General features: G+C 39.3%; 1 protein-coding gene across 2 annotated transcripts in view; it reads right to left on the reverse strand.

Moving 5' to 3' along the window:
* Window positions 1-3,766: 3,766 nt before the first annotated feature.
* Window positions 3,767-15,489, reverse strand: part of SNX14 (sorting nexin 14) — a 517,711-nt gene continuing 505,988 nt past the window's right edge. For both annotated transcript variants that reach the window (XM_053710493.1, XM_053710492.1), the window contains 2 exons: window positions 4,977-5,033; window positions 3,767-4,164 (listed from right to left, as the gene is read on the reverse strand). In XM_053710493.1, coding sequence (XP_053566468.1) covers window positions 4,126-4,164; window positions 4,977-5,033 — 96 coding nt within the window. In that variant the 3' untranslated portion in view covers window positions 3,767-4,125. The remainder of the gene's footprint in view (window positions 4,165-4,976; window positions 5,034-15,489) is intronic.

Consider the following 15,489-nt stretch of genomic DNA (forward strand, 5'->3'; position numbering starts at 1 on the left):
AAAAGTTTTTTTTGTCCCTTTATCATAGACAGCTAACAAACACAGAGAAGCTGAACATCCGTAGGTCAGAAAAAACCTCAGGAGCAGAACAGGAATGGAATAGTAACATCCGTTTACGCCACAAACGAAAGCCACAGGCTTCCATCGGCTAGGCAGTCAGACTAAATGTCAAACCATAGTAACTAGCCAACCGAGTAGCTAGCAAACTTGCACCAGGACATTCTAGAAAAGGAACAAGAGAAAAAACTCAGAAATCAGGGCGGACCAACTCCCCCCCTACTGGAAAATGGGGTAAGAGAGGACAACATCCTAATAAAGAAGAACCAACTACCCGCTAAGGAAAGGTTCCTGAACCAAATGCAAGGCCTTCCAACCCAAGTAAGGATCCTTCGGGAGACGCCCAAACAGAGCAGTCAGAATTCCCTGCAGACAAGAGAAACCCTCAACCCACCTAACTCCTAGAGTCAGATGAGGAAAACTACCTTAGGAGGAGCCAACTGGATAGGCGCAGTAGACCAGATCATTCCAAATAGAAGGAAAACGAAGAAACTCAGGAATATTCCAGTAAAGAAATTTGCAGGAAAAACATCCGCGATTTCTACAGAAGAGAGAAAAAGAACCGCCCCAGTAGGAACAAGGAGATTTCCCCAGGACCGGGAAAACAAGCCTGCTACTGAATGCCGGACAGATCTAAGACTATTAAAATCTTGAAAGATTAGGATAAAAAAAACGGACCCCCAAAAGCAGGTGTTGGATCCAGACCAAAAACCTTGCGGAACTACAAAGTTACCTGGAAATAAAATTTGCACCAAAGTTGATGCATGCCATACCCCCATGGGGTCTTTAACTCTGATCTCTCAAGATGTATTCCAGTGGCTGTCCACTCAGCCCCAAAAGGCCTTTAAGATAACACCCACAAAATCCAAAGACAAATGAAGGGCCCAAAAGAGATCAGAACTCCATGATTGAGAGAATATGACAGTCTTTAAAGATCCAATATGGATCAACCCTCAGAAAACCTACAGCTCAAGGAATTAACGAATGAACGAGCATCCTAAAACTCATATCGGTTGACGGCAAGAGAGACTGCATAACAATCCCCCAGATCCCCAAGTATATAGGATCCAAAAGGGGAAACTACAGGACAAAAAACGGTCTCTAAGAAACTAGTCTCCGCAACCAGATGACCGAAAGTCCTACCCCAAAAAGGCAAGGTAAATCAAAAAGCATATCAATCCTCAAAAAAGAGGAGAGAAACACTGGTGAAAGAGATCTGAAAATCGGAAAATCCAATCCACAAGGAGTACCAATAGGGGGGGGGGATAATCACCCCCTACACCAGGCACTGGAGATCTCCAAGCAGTCATCTGGGAGGACTCTAGCTCCTGTCTAAGGACCTCCGGAACTAAAAACATACTGCCATAGCAGAATACTTAATCCCAGCAAACAACGTAAGCTATGCAGGGACAAAACACTTAGTATTGAGTACAACCAACATCGGACACCCTGCCAAGATGAAATAACGTAGGACCAGCCTGATATCCGAGATAGAAAGGACTCCTATAACTTGTAGAACAAGAAAAACAACCTTGTAACAAGAGGTAAGCAAACTTAGTACCCAAACAGGACCAGCTTGTTGTCAAGGATACAAAATGTCTGATATAACCTCAAAAGAACAGAGTGAACTAGTACCCAACCAGCCTGCTGACCAGGGTACAACCAAACTGTTCAAGGGCTAACTGAAAGTTCTAAACCCTAGCAGGGCTAGACTAAACAAACAGAAAAATGACAAATAAGCTCTAAGGCTTATACATTGTCTCTTAAAAAAATGTTTTTACATGACTTCTGCCGGAAGCAAAAACCATCACGACCATAAAATCGCTAGTATCAAAAGTCCAGAGAAGAAAAAAAGTTTCCTAAAAGGAAAAGTCTACAATAGTCTCGAGCTCCAGATGTATATAAAAAAAACACAAACCGGATCAAAAGAAAGTAGGCAGCACCCGTAGGTGAAACCCCAAAAAGGAGTAGAAACACTAATAGGGCCAGCCTGTCAGAGACCTGATTTCTCAAGAGCTCAGAACTGGGATTAGATACACAAACAAAAGACAATCAGGAGTAGGATCCACATCTCTCCACTCATTTAGCACTGTTCACCATCAGAATCAGAAGACTGAGGATCCGGATGCAAATTAAGACTGAAATCCTCCAATACCTGCCTCAGCAGTACACACAGACGCGTCTGTCTGAATCTAAAGGCAAAACTCATCTCCGGCAGGGCATTTGAAGGCCCCGACCCTGACGGCTGTACCCCTGAAGCCTCAGAGGCAACTGCTCCCCCAGAGGAAAGGCCCGTCTCACCTGGTGCCCCCAGGTTAAAAGGACACTGATAAGCTCTTCACTGTCCCTCAGGAAGCTGAAAAATGAGCCAATGCCGAAAATATGACCATGTGCAGCCAAGCAGCAACCTCTGGTGGAAATAAACCTCCTTTTGGAGAAGGGGTAACGGTATTTGGGGCCACTGCCTGTGTAGAAATAGAAAATTCCAGTGAACGCACCTCACGGGACACAGAATCCTCAGAAGCAGACGGCTCAGCAGTCTCTTAATCTCTCCCCAGAGGAAGAAAAGAGCACTCTATTACGGCACATGGAACATAATTTATTGGAATGGATTACCCGGCCTCCATAAAATCTAAGCAGGAAACAGAATCTGAAGCAGAGAAATCCTCCTCTGAAAAATCAGAATCCTCCATAACTTGACCGGACAAACGTTAGACAAAAATAACTGGCACCTCACACCCACAATGGCTGGGGCACTCACCCCCTCCTATGACCCAGACAAGTAGAGAACAGACCCTCTCCACCGACACTCGGTCAAGAATATGGAAATGGAGAACGAAAATGTGACCACGCCCGGTCATGAGGTGCAACCCACAGGCCAAGGAAAAGCGCAGCAGTGCCATCAAGAACTGCGTAGCTCGAAAAACCTGTACGTTCTGTAAAAGCAATGAGCCCCAACATCACTACACATAAGCAGACAGAATCACATAACAAATATGATTAAAGTCCCCCACTGTTCAATAACCCCCCTCAGGAGATATTAACCCCAGATTCCGTAAAGATAAAGGAGTCCCACTGAGACCCTGTGTTCCATCATTACATTATATTCCCACAGTGAAAGGAAAATTAAACAATCTTACCGGAATCTATGTGGTGGAACAGTAACACGGTCCTTCAAGTTTGACAGATAGCAGCGTTGCTTCTGACATGGACTTGAGTGAAGAAAGCAGGCAGCGAAACTCGTCAACGCTGATTGCTTATGGAGCTGTTAATATGAGTTGGGATGGTTTTGCAGAAAGACTCTCCTTGCATCTCGGGACTCCAACTTTCATCCATGCTCTCACTGAGAGACTGACAGGACTACTTAAAACTCCAGTCCCATCTCGAAGAGTACTACCCTCCATAAGAGACTATTCCATAATCTTCTAAAACTTCTCTGCCAACCTCCTGTGATGAAAGGCAAAGAATGACTGGGGGATGAGGGAAGTGGAGGAGGTATTTAAGTCTTTGGTTGGGGTGTCTTTGCCTGCTCCTGGCGGCCAGGTTCTGTATTTCCCAAAAGTAATGAATGCAGCTGTGGACTCTCCCCGTTTTAAGAAGAAAATTTAAAAATGTTTCTTTGATGCATCTAATCCAGTCTTTTACTCCTTCTGTTTTTTTGTTTAGCATCAGAAGATATTGAGCCTGACTGATCTACGAAAACAAAGTATATTTTTTATTAAATTTATTTATCTTCTTAATACTAAGTAAGGGATTTGAAAACGCAAAGAAGGTAAGTTTGTATTTGTTATACCAAAAATTAAAACAGGAAATATTCATTAAAAAAAATGTTGCATTTTGTTTTTGCAAGTGAATCATGCTTATTTCAGTCTTCAATACTTTATCTTCATTCACTACAGAAAAAAACTGTATACATGTTCACTGTTTTCAGATTCTCTTCATGGATATAGGTTTGTAGAGTAGAAGTCGCAGTCCTCTGTAATACTAATAAAAGATATATGGGAAATGGAAGAATTCACACATTTCTGCCCCAATTCTTTATTCAGACTTCTATCACAATCTTGATTTTCAAATCCAAGGAGAAACAGCTGAAATCTCCTTCTGTGACTAATGGGAAAGCGAGATAAGACATTTCTTAACCATACCACATATAAATAGTTTTATTTAATAATATTAAATAACCTTAAAATAAATTGCAGACTAAGCACATATTAAAGAAGCCTGACTACTTAAGCATTTCATTGGCCTGAAGTCATAGATTGAACTTATATATATATATATATATTCATATTCTCCCCAGGACATTTTTAGCAGGTTTACCGAGCTAAACATTTTAGCAATATTAAGCTCAAATTGGCTAATAATAAAAAAATTCAATTTTCATTGCACAGATCATAATTAAATACATTTATGTTAAATTATGCACTTAATTTGTGTTTTAGATAGCAGAAAATTATATAATATTTAGAAAATATTACACTGCCCCCACCCGGCTACTTCATAATTCCAGTGGAATACACTGTATATGTGTGTGTATCTATCTATCATTTTACTCGCCATATGTTAATTTGGGAGGATGTTTTTATTAATTTTTTTAAGCATTGTTGACTAATCAACATATTATTGCACTTATTTTGTCATTTTGGGCAAGAGCACCCCCAGTACTACCTTTTTTGGATCGATTTTCTTTTGATTTAGTACATGTAAAATATTCAGTTTGTTTACATGTTAAAATGTACACCATTAGTATGACTTATATGCTCACAAATGGATGAGCGGAAAGTAATTATTAAATAATGTCATTTTAAAGAACACAACCATAACACACTTTCTATCAATAATATTAATGTATAGTTATAAATTAGTTACAATAAAATGTTTTTTAATAACAGATGAACCAAACGCAAAACATACTGTACCTTAGTAAGTTCTGGGAATATTTCCTGAACAGCAATATCAAGCAGAACGTACGATAACTGCAATAGAGGAAAATAATAAATGAATTATATGTTTCTCTACCATTAAAAGCTAAACATTTATACCATACAAATAACTATTGTCATGCTAGAAAAACAATCTTCATAAAAGTGTTTTAAGGTACCCCAAGCTGTGTGGAATTTAAATAACCTGAATTGCTTGTTAAATGAAACAGTGGGTCAGTCCTCCAAACACCACCCCCCTTCATGGACAAACACAATTGTAGACAAAGTGACCTGAAGTGTTTTGGACTACAAAAAATCAAACCTAGAAAACAAGCTACTTCAAGCTGAAAGCAGATGGATTTTCTTAATGAATTCGGTCCAACCATCAGGCCTTAATGAGAACAACAATTTCTCATCCTTCCTTTAAATCTGAATAGCATATATGGATGTTTGAAATCTCTCACGCACTCAAATTTTCAATATATTGCTAGTTCAACAAAATTTCTTTTTTGTAAAGAATGTTGTTATCCATCCCCCAATCAAGAATAAAATAACTCAAGCATAAATACTAGAAACTTTAATACCAGGATATAATACTGCTCAAATCTGTCATGAAGTTCCTCATTATATTAAAAATATAATAATACAAGATTTAGGCTTAAGGATATAATAGGAATTTAGCAATTTCAATCTGAATGTCTTTATCACAAATGTATTTAAAAAAAAAAATTCAATTTTTTTTTCAATTCTTTAAGTTCAATATCAATAGTTGGCAAATAAAATGTAAGATATAGCCTATGTGATCAATCCCTTGTTATCCCTAACTTAGAATTCTGATATCACACCACAATTATTTTGTGATGTATAATTATTTTTTAAAAATTAAAAATGATAAATCTCACTTGGATATAATAGTTTGCTCAACGAGGAGCACACACATATTCCCTACACAAACTTTGCACTAATCACATTCAGAGGTAGTTTCACATTTTAACCTTAAGGTTACACACATTTCAGAATCGTTATTTATGATCACAGTCTTTACATAAGTGTTTAGGATAACAATATAAAAACACGTATATATATATATATATATTTTAATTTTTTTTCTTTTTCTTATTAATTACTAATACTTAATAATTAATTGAACTCACAAAGGTCACAATACCATGCATACTATATTTTTATGCACACTATAACTGCACTCACTGAAATGTTGAAATAAACAATTGCACAAGCAACAACATAATATTTAGAAATGTTCACAATACATATTTTTTCACTGTCGAGTAAATCACGGTTGAACCTAATATAGGAAGATAACAGGTTAATATACTCTGGCTCATCCAGAGTTATGATTTCTACGATAAGATAACATTAGCAAAAACATAATTTATGTAAGAACTTACCTGATAAATTCATTTCTTTCATATTAGCAAGAGTCCATGAGCTAGTGACGTATGGGATATACATTCCTACCAGGAGGGGAAAAGTTTCCCAAACCTCAAAATGCCTATAAATACACCCCTCACCACACCCACAATTCAGTTTAACGAATAGCCAAGAAGTGGGATGATAAAAAAGTGCGAAAGCATATAAAATAAGGAATTGGAATAATTGTGCTTTATACAAAAATCATAACCACCACAAAAAAAGGGCGGGCCTCATGGACTCTTGCTAATATGAAAGAAATGAATTTATCAGGTAAGTTCTTACATAAATTATGTTTTCTTTCATGTAATTAGCAAGAGTCCATGAGCTAGTGACGTATGGGATAATGATTACCCAAGATGTGGATCTTTCCACACAAGAGTCACTAGAGAGGGAGGGATAAAATAAAGACAGCCAATTCCTGCTGAAAATAATCCACACCCAAAATAAAGTTTAATGAAAAACATAAGCAGAAGATTCAAACTGAAACCGCTGCCTGAAGTACTTTTCTACCAAAAACTGCTTCAGAAGAAGAAAATACATCAAAATGGTAGAATTTAGTAAAAGTATGCAAAGAGGACCAAGTTGCTGCTTTGCAAATCTGATCAATCAAAGCTTCATTCCTAAACGCCCAGGAAGTAGAAACTGACCTAGTAGAATGAGCTGTAATCCTCTGAGGCGGAGTTTTACCCGACTCAACATAGGCAAGATGAATTAAAGATTTCAACCAAGATGCCAAAGAAATGGCAGAAGCTTTCTGGCCTTTTCTAGAACCGGAAAAGATAACAAATAGACTAGAAATATAAGTCTTCCAGACTCTATAATATATCTCTCTAGATACAGATTTACGCGCCTGTAACATAGTATTAATCACAGAGTCAGAGAAACCTCTTTGACTAAGAATCAAGCGTTCAATCTCCATACAGGAGCTGGATTCCGCCCAAACCAGAATTCGAGATACTTCTTTCATAGCCAGAGGACTGTGAGTCCCTCCTTGATGATTGATGTATGCCACAGTTGTGACATTGTCTGTCTGAAAACAAATGAACGATTCTCTCTTCAGAAGAGGCCAAAACTGAAGAGCTCTGAAAATTGCACGAAGTTCCAAAATATTGATCGGTAATCTCACCTCCTGAGATTCCCAAACTCCTTGTGCCGTCAGAGATCCCCACACAGCTCCCCAACCCGTGAGACTTGCATCTGTTGAAATTACAGTCCAGGTCGGAAGCACAAAAGAAGCCCCCTGAATTAAACGATGGTGATCTGTCCACCACGTTAGAGAGTGTCGTACAATCGGTTTTAAAGATATTATTTGAGATATCTTTGTGTAATCCTTGCACCATTGATTCAGCATACAGAGCTGAAGAGGTCGCATGTGAAAACGAGCAAAGGGGATCGCGTCCGATGCAGCAGTCATAAGACCTAGAATTTCCATGCATAAGGCTACCGAAGGGAATGATTGTGACTGAAGGTTTCGACAAGCTGAAATCAATTTTAGACGTCTCTTGTCTGTTAAAGACAGAGTCATGGACACTGAATCTATCTGGAAACCCAGAAAGGTCACCCTTGTCTGAGGAATCAATGAACTTTTTGGTAAATTGATCCTCCAACCATGATCTTGAAGAAACAACACAAGTCGATTCTGCTAAATGTAAAGACTGAGCAAGTACCAAGATATCGTCCAAATAAGGAAATACCACAATACCCTGTTCTCTGATTACAGACAGAAGGGCACCGAGAACCTTTGTAAAAATTCTTGGAGCTGTAGCTAGGCCAAACGGCAGAGCCACAAACTGGTAATGCTTGTCCAGAAAAGAGAATCTCAGGAACTGATAATGATCTGGATGAATCGGAATATGCAGATATGCATCCTGTAAATCTATTGTGGACAAAAGGCAAGATAGTCCTTACAGTTACCATTTTGAACGTAGGTATCCTTACATAACGATTCAATATTTTTAGATCCAGAACTGGTCTGAAGGAATTCTCCTTCTTTGGTACAATGAAGAGATTTGAATAAAACCCCATCCCCTGTTCCGGAACTGGAACTGGCATAATTACTCCAGACAACTCTAGATCTGAAACACAATTCAGAAATGCTTGAGCTTTCACTGGATTTACTGGGACACGGGAAAGAAAAAATCTCTTTGCAGGAGGTCTCATCTTGAAACCAATTCTGTACCCTTCTGAAACAATGTTCTGAATCCAAAGATTGTGAACAGAATTGAACCAAATTTCTTTGAAAAAACGTAACCTTCCCCCTACCAGCTGAGCTGGAATGAGGGCCGCACCTTCATGTGGACTTAGAAGCAGGCTTTGCCTTTCTAGCAGGCTTGGATTTATTCCAGACTGGAGATGGTTTCCAAACTGAAACTGCTCCTGAGGATGAAGGATCAGGCTTTTGTTCTTTGTTGAAACGAAAGGAACGAAAACGATTATTAGCCCTGTTTTTACCCTTAGATTTTTTATCCTGTGGTAAAAAAGTTCCTTTCCCACCAGTAACAGTTGAGATAATAGAATCCAACTGAGAACCAAATAATTTGTTACCCTGGAAAGAAATGGAAAGTAGAGTTGATTTAGAAGCCATATCAGCATTCCAAGTCTTAAGCCATAAAGCTCTTATAGCTAAAATAGCTAGAGACATAAACCTGACATCAACTCTAATAATATCAAAAATGGCATCACAGATAAAATTATTAGCATGCTGAAGAAGAATAATAATATTATGAGAATCATGATCTGTTACTTGTTGCGCTAAAGTTTCCAACCAAAAAGTTGAAGCTGCAGCAACATCAGCCAATGATATAGCAGGTCTAAGAAGATTACCTGAACACAGATAAGCTTTTCTTAGAAAGGATTCAATTTTCCTATCTAAAGGATCCTTAAACGAAGTACCATCTGACGTAGGAATAGTAGTACGTTTAGCAAGGGTAGAAATAGCCCCATCAACTTTAGGGATTTTGTCCCAAAATTCTAATCTGTCAGACGGCACAGGATATAATTGCTTAAAACGTTTAGAAGGAGTAAATGAATTACCCAATTTATCCCATTCTTTGGAAATTACTTCAGAAATAGCATTAGGAACAGGAAAAACTTCTGGAATAACCACAGGAGATTTAAATACCTTATCTAAACGTTTAGAATTAGTATCAAGAGGACCAGAATCCTCTATTTCTAAAGCAATTAGTACTTCTTTAAGTAAAGAACGAATAAATTCCATTTTTTTTTTTTTTTTTTTTTTTTTTTTTTTTTTTTTTTTTTTTTTTTTAATGAGCTTTATTGAAGTGTTTAAGAAAATGTATACAATCACAAACTCTACCGACACATATCGGCAAACAGGCACATAAACAAAAAAGATAGCTTAACAGTTGCGATACAATAGATATAGATACACTTCAAGGTATGGCATACATGGAGAACCAACCCATCCATCACGGTGGGAGGGTCCAAGTACTAAAACAAATCATTTTCAACAATAACGCCTAATTGTTTGAAGTGTAGAAAAGAAGAAGTGCAATATGTAAGGGAAGGGGGATTTGGTTGTTCAAAGAAAAGAAAATGTCAGTGAGTGTCCTAAAACAAGGACTTTCAGAAAAAGGAAAAGAGACAGCAGGACCAAAGAGGGTGACAGAGAAGAGAAGGGGAGAGGGGGGGAAAAAAAAAAAAAAAAAAAAAAAAAAAAACACAACACGGGAGATGGGGGGGGGGGGACATTGTTACCTGGGTAGGCTATGTGATATTGCCCTTTAGAAAAGGGTTAGATCGCACCATTCCAAAGTGCTAGTATAGCTTCATACCTATCTAATATATGATTTTTTAAGAAATAATAACGTTCCATAAGGAGGGTCTCATTCACTTGCGTGTACCATTCTCTTAGTGTAGGGGGGCTCTGGGATTTCCATTTTTTAGGGATCAATTTTTTTGCACTTGTAAGCATAATTAGTAGTAGCGCTTGGTGTGTCTGGCTTTGTGCTTTTGGCAGAGCCAAAAAGAGTAAAAATTCAGGGGAGTTTGGCAGTGTAAGATTCAGGGTTTCAAATATTTTGTTTCTGACCCCCTCCCAAAAGGATATAAGGCATGGGCAGGACCACCATATGTGGAGGAGGGAGCCACGTTCGCCGCACCCCCTCCAGCACATGGGGCTAGCAGTAGGATATATTTTGTGCAATCTGGAAGGAGTTAAATACCACCTGCTCATGTACTTAATATGTGTTTCTTGGATGTTTGCGGACACCGAGGACCTCTTGACCAGCCTGAATGCTTTTAACCAGGACTCTAAGTCTGGCTCCAGCCCCAACTCCTCATTCCATCTCATGACATAAGACGGAAGTACATCAGTCCCTTGTTGGACGACCAGTTTGTATAGGAGGGAAATTAAGTGCCGCGGCATGTTCTCCGCCACACATAGAGTTTCAAACGGAGTCAATGTTCTCCCAAGGTCCTGTTTTCGTTTGTGCCCAGTAATAAAGTGTATTAACTGATTGTAGTGTAGCCAAGAAATGAATAGTATGGGCTGAGACTCCTGCAGAGCTGCTTGGGAAATTACCTTTCCGTTCACAATCACACCAAACACAGAACCCACTCTCATGGGGTAAGTTTTGATTTTTCCAAATCCCAGCTTGTGATGGGGTAGTTCGGGGTGTTCAAAAATTGGCATTAAAGGGGAAATTTTTGTGGATATGTGTGTAGATGTCGCCAAAATAGTATCCCAGTTTTTTAGTGTTTCTGCTGTTAGATGGTATTGGGAGACCCTATTGGGGCGGCTGGAGGGAGGTAACCAGGCTAGAGAGCCCATATTGTGTAGTTGAAAAATCTGTCTATCTAATCCTATCCATGCTTTGCAATCTTTATTTTGTGCCCATTCCACTATTCTTTGAAGGCCTACCGCTCTCCTATATGATAAGAGATCCGGCAATCCCAGACCCCCTCTGTCCCTTGGAAGATACATTGTGCGCCTAGGTATTCTGGGTTTTGTATTAGCCCAAATGTATTGTTCAATTAACGCTTGTAGTTGAGCCATATACCCTCTAGGAAGTGCTATGGGCATGGTTTGGAAAAGATATAGAATTCGGGGTAAAACATTCATCTTAATCACCCCTATTCTACCCAGCCAAGAAATATGTTTATTTTTCCAAGAGGATAGGTCAGCTGCAATGTCCCTTTTCAGTGTGGCATAATTATATTTAAAGAGATCAGCGGGGTCAGATGTTATATGTATCCCAAGATATTTCAATTTCTTATTTGCCAGAGTAAGTTTGTATGTTTGTTGCAGTTCTTGCACAATTTGTGGACTTGTGGTGACATTTAGTAATTCTGATTTTCCTAAATTGAGAGAGAAGTTTGAGGCTTTTCCAAAAGCTCTAAGCTCAGTCAGAAGTTCAGGGATAGATACAGCAGCGTTAGTCAGAGTATATAAGACATCATCTGCATATAATGCCTGTTTGTACTCCTCGGAGCCTAGTCGCACTCCCGTAATAAGCTGATTGGTGCGAACCTTTTGAGCCAATACCTCTATTGATAAGGCGAATAATATCGGTGACAGTGGGCATCCCTGCCTAGTTCCATTGCTAATGTCAAAGGGCTTTGACAATGTACCGTTAATTCTAATTTTAGCATTGGGGTTTGAGTATAGGGCGAAAACTGAGTTCAAAAACGTTTGACCAAATCCCATTTTCTCCAAGACCCGACGCAGAAAAAGCCAATCAACTCTATCAAAGGCCTTCTCTGCGTCGGTAGAAAAGAGGACCAGAGGGAGACCCGACACCCTGGCATGGTTGATCAGCTGTGTCACCTTAATCGTATTATCCCTGGCCTCTCGGCCAGGAACAAAGCCCACCTGGTCATTACAAACTAGGTCCGGGAGGTATTTATTTATTCTAGTCGCTAATATCTTAGCAAGCAGCTTCATATCTGAATTAATTAGGGAGATAGGCCTATAATGGCCAGGAGAGTCTGCTGTCTTCCCCGGTTTCGGTATAACTGTAATATGGGCTTCCAGGAGGACCCGAGATAATTTAGGATCATCTCGGAGACTGTTAAACAAATCTAAGAGTGGACCCGCCAGCACTTCCTTATATTTTTTATAATATGCAGAAGTAAACCCATCCGGGCCTGGGCTTTTGCCATTAGGGCACTGTTTAATAGCCTCAAACAGTTCTTCAGTGGTTATTGGGGAGTCTAGAGACTCCGACGCCTCTTTAGTTAGACTAGGGAGATCAAGTTCTGCCAAGTAGGAGTTAATATAAGTCTCTTGATGGGTTACATCGTCCACTAGGGAAAATGGAGATGTTTTATCACGTATGTTATATAGGGCGTGGTAGTACCTGTGGAATTCAGCTGCAATTTGGGCACTACTGTGCAGAGCATGACCGTCTTTAGATTTGAGGGAATGGATGTGTGATCTTAGTTGCCTTTTTTTTAGGGTTCTAGCAAGTATTTTGCCCGGTTTATTTCCACCCTCATAATGGTGTTGTCTCAAATGTAGCGCCATTTTTTGATGTGATTCTGTTAGTAGCTTATGGAACTCAGCTTTGGTTTCTTGTAACTGTGTTTTAATGTCGGAGCGTGTGGGGTCTGCCTTGTGTGATTTTTCTAAGGATCCCAATTTGGACTGCAAATCCCTAAATTTTGTTCTGTACTGCCTGTTGAGAAGTGCCTTGTGTTTGATACAAGCCCCTCTGACTACACTCTTATGTGCTTCCCACACTAAGGCTGAGGAGACTGTGGGGTTTTTATTAAGTTCAAAGTATTCCCTCATAATTTTGTCAATATCTTGAGAGATCAAAGGGTTGTCCAGAATTGTCTCATCTAATTTCCAAATTTGATGTGTAATAGGGATATCGGGCCAAAGGATGGAACATGTAACCGGGGCGTGGTCAGACCAGGTTATGTGACCTATTTCACTTCTATGTGTGATCGTAAGACCGCACGAGTCTGTATAAATATAGTCAATCCTAGAGTAGCTATTGTGGGGAATTGAGTAGAAAGAGTAGTCCCTAGTGGTAGGGTGCAGAGTGCGCCATATGTCGTGTAGAGTAATTTGTTTAAGTATGTCATTCACCCGAGAGATCGTGGACAAGGGTGTACATGTGGTTCCGCGGGAGGTATCCACTAGGGGGTCGGCAACCAAATTAAAGTCACCGGCGAGATACGTAATTCCTCTAGAATGTTCTAGTAATAAATCTGAGATCTTAGATATGAATATCTCTTGGCCATGACTAGGTGAGTAAATTGAGACTAAAGTAATGTAGTGTCCAAACAGTGTGCCCACCATCAGTATGTAACGACCCTCTGGGTCCCTTTCAATATGTGTCATAATGAATGGTATCGACCTATGGAATAGGATACCAACCCCTCCCTTCTTGCCCTGCCCTGAAGCAAAATAAGCCGTAGGGAACTGAGAGTTATGCCATTTGGGTTCTCTACCTTTTCTGTAGTGCGTTTCCTGTACTAAGATTATATGGCTTTGAGATTTGTTCAGTTCCCTGAACGCAATGGAGCGTTTACCCGGGTCATTCAACCCTTTAGCGTTAATAGATGTAAGGTTAATAGAATGATCCCCGAATCTACTAGTTTTGGGCTGCATGACGAAATCAAGGGTGAGAGGGAGAAAAAAAAAAAAAAAAAAAAAAAAAAAAAAAAAAGGGGGGGGGGGGGGTGATTACTAAATGTAAAGGGGGGGAGGAAAAGGAAAGAGGAGATTCAGCAAGAGAGAGAAGAGAAGAGAATATAAGAAATGTACGTGCTATAAAAAAGAAGAGATGACAAAAAATAGCTCAAATCTAAACTGGCTGAGCGCTAGATATATATCTTGTATCTCTATACATACCAGGAAAATAACCAACAATTAGTGTAAAGATGAGGAAAGGGGAAAAGCCCCTTAACTGACGTATGTGATAAAAATAAAAAATTATCTATATATTGTTAACACATAGAACCTTTTCAACTTGTTAACCTTATTGCACCAGCTGAGGCACTACTTACTCATTGGAGAAAGGTGTCGTTAAATTGTAAGTTAATCTGCACACAGCAATTTATCCATCAAAAACATAAGCAAACATAATCATGCATTGATTGCTGAAAACAGAAAACAACATTACTATTATCCCAAAAGAGGTAACATATCAAAAGAAGGATAGGGTAAATTTTAGTATCAAAGAAACAGTTTAGGGATTCTAGGCTCAGTAGGTAATGGTGTCATTTGAATTGTAAGTTTATCTGTAAACTGTAATTTAACCGTTAAAAATATAGACAAACATAAACAATGCTACATTTACATATAGCTACCCAGAGTAGACCATTCGTTGGGCAGCGCCTAAAAGTGTGTCCCTAATCTATATAACAATATTGCTTTCCTGCGGATCCTAGCATCATCTTTTGTGCCATTATTTGCCTCATAGGGCCAATATTTAGGATAAGTGGTGTTGAAACATTTAAGATGTCTCAGCAACCGTCTATAACATGTAAAAGGACTTTAACTTTGCTTAAACCATTGCTTTTTTAAAGGTAACCAATAACATCATCTGGAGAGGGAGTGTCAGAATATAAAAAAGGCACTCCAAACTTGAGCAACAAAAAAAGCAACTGGAAGGCCTGTATAAAGTTCTGAGTTCAGCCTTCCCACCCATCTAGTAATCTACCAATATTAGTGCAGTCCTGATGTAAGCCTTTTCAGCTATCTAACCATATGAGTCATTAATTATCTGAAGGCAGTCTATGGGTGTAGACAATGTCTAGTTAAAGTTACTGAGCATTTAACAAGACCTTACGTGAATCAAAAGTGAGCGCTGGATGTCCATCTATACTTTACCACAGGCTCTACTCCGTGGATCGGTTACTTGAGGAAGAAGCAGGGTACTCCATTCTTCTCTGCTGCGTAGCCTCTATGGCAGGAGCCATTATTGACAGATTGTCAAAAAAAATTGTAGGATCCATGCCCGGCCTGAAAACAACCGTTCTGTTATTATGATTGGCAATAATGGACACAGGGAATCCCCATCTGTAAGGAATTGCGTTCTTTCTCAGAGTAGATGTTATAGCACTCAAGTCCCTACGTTTTTGCAGAGTCAGAGGAGACAAA

Source organism: Bombina bombina, chromosome 4 (genome assembly GCF_027579735.1).
Source record: "Bombina bombina isolate aBomBom1 chromosome 4, aBomBom1.pri, whole genome shotgun sequence".
In the NCBI taxonomy this organism is placed as follows: Eukaryota; Metazoa; Chordata; class Amphibia; order Anura; family Bombinatoridae; genus Bombina; species Bombina bombina.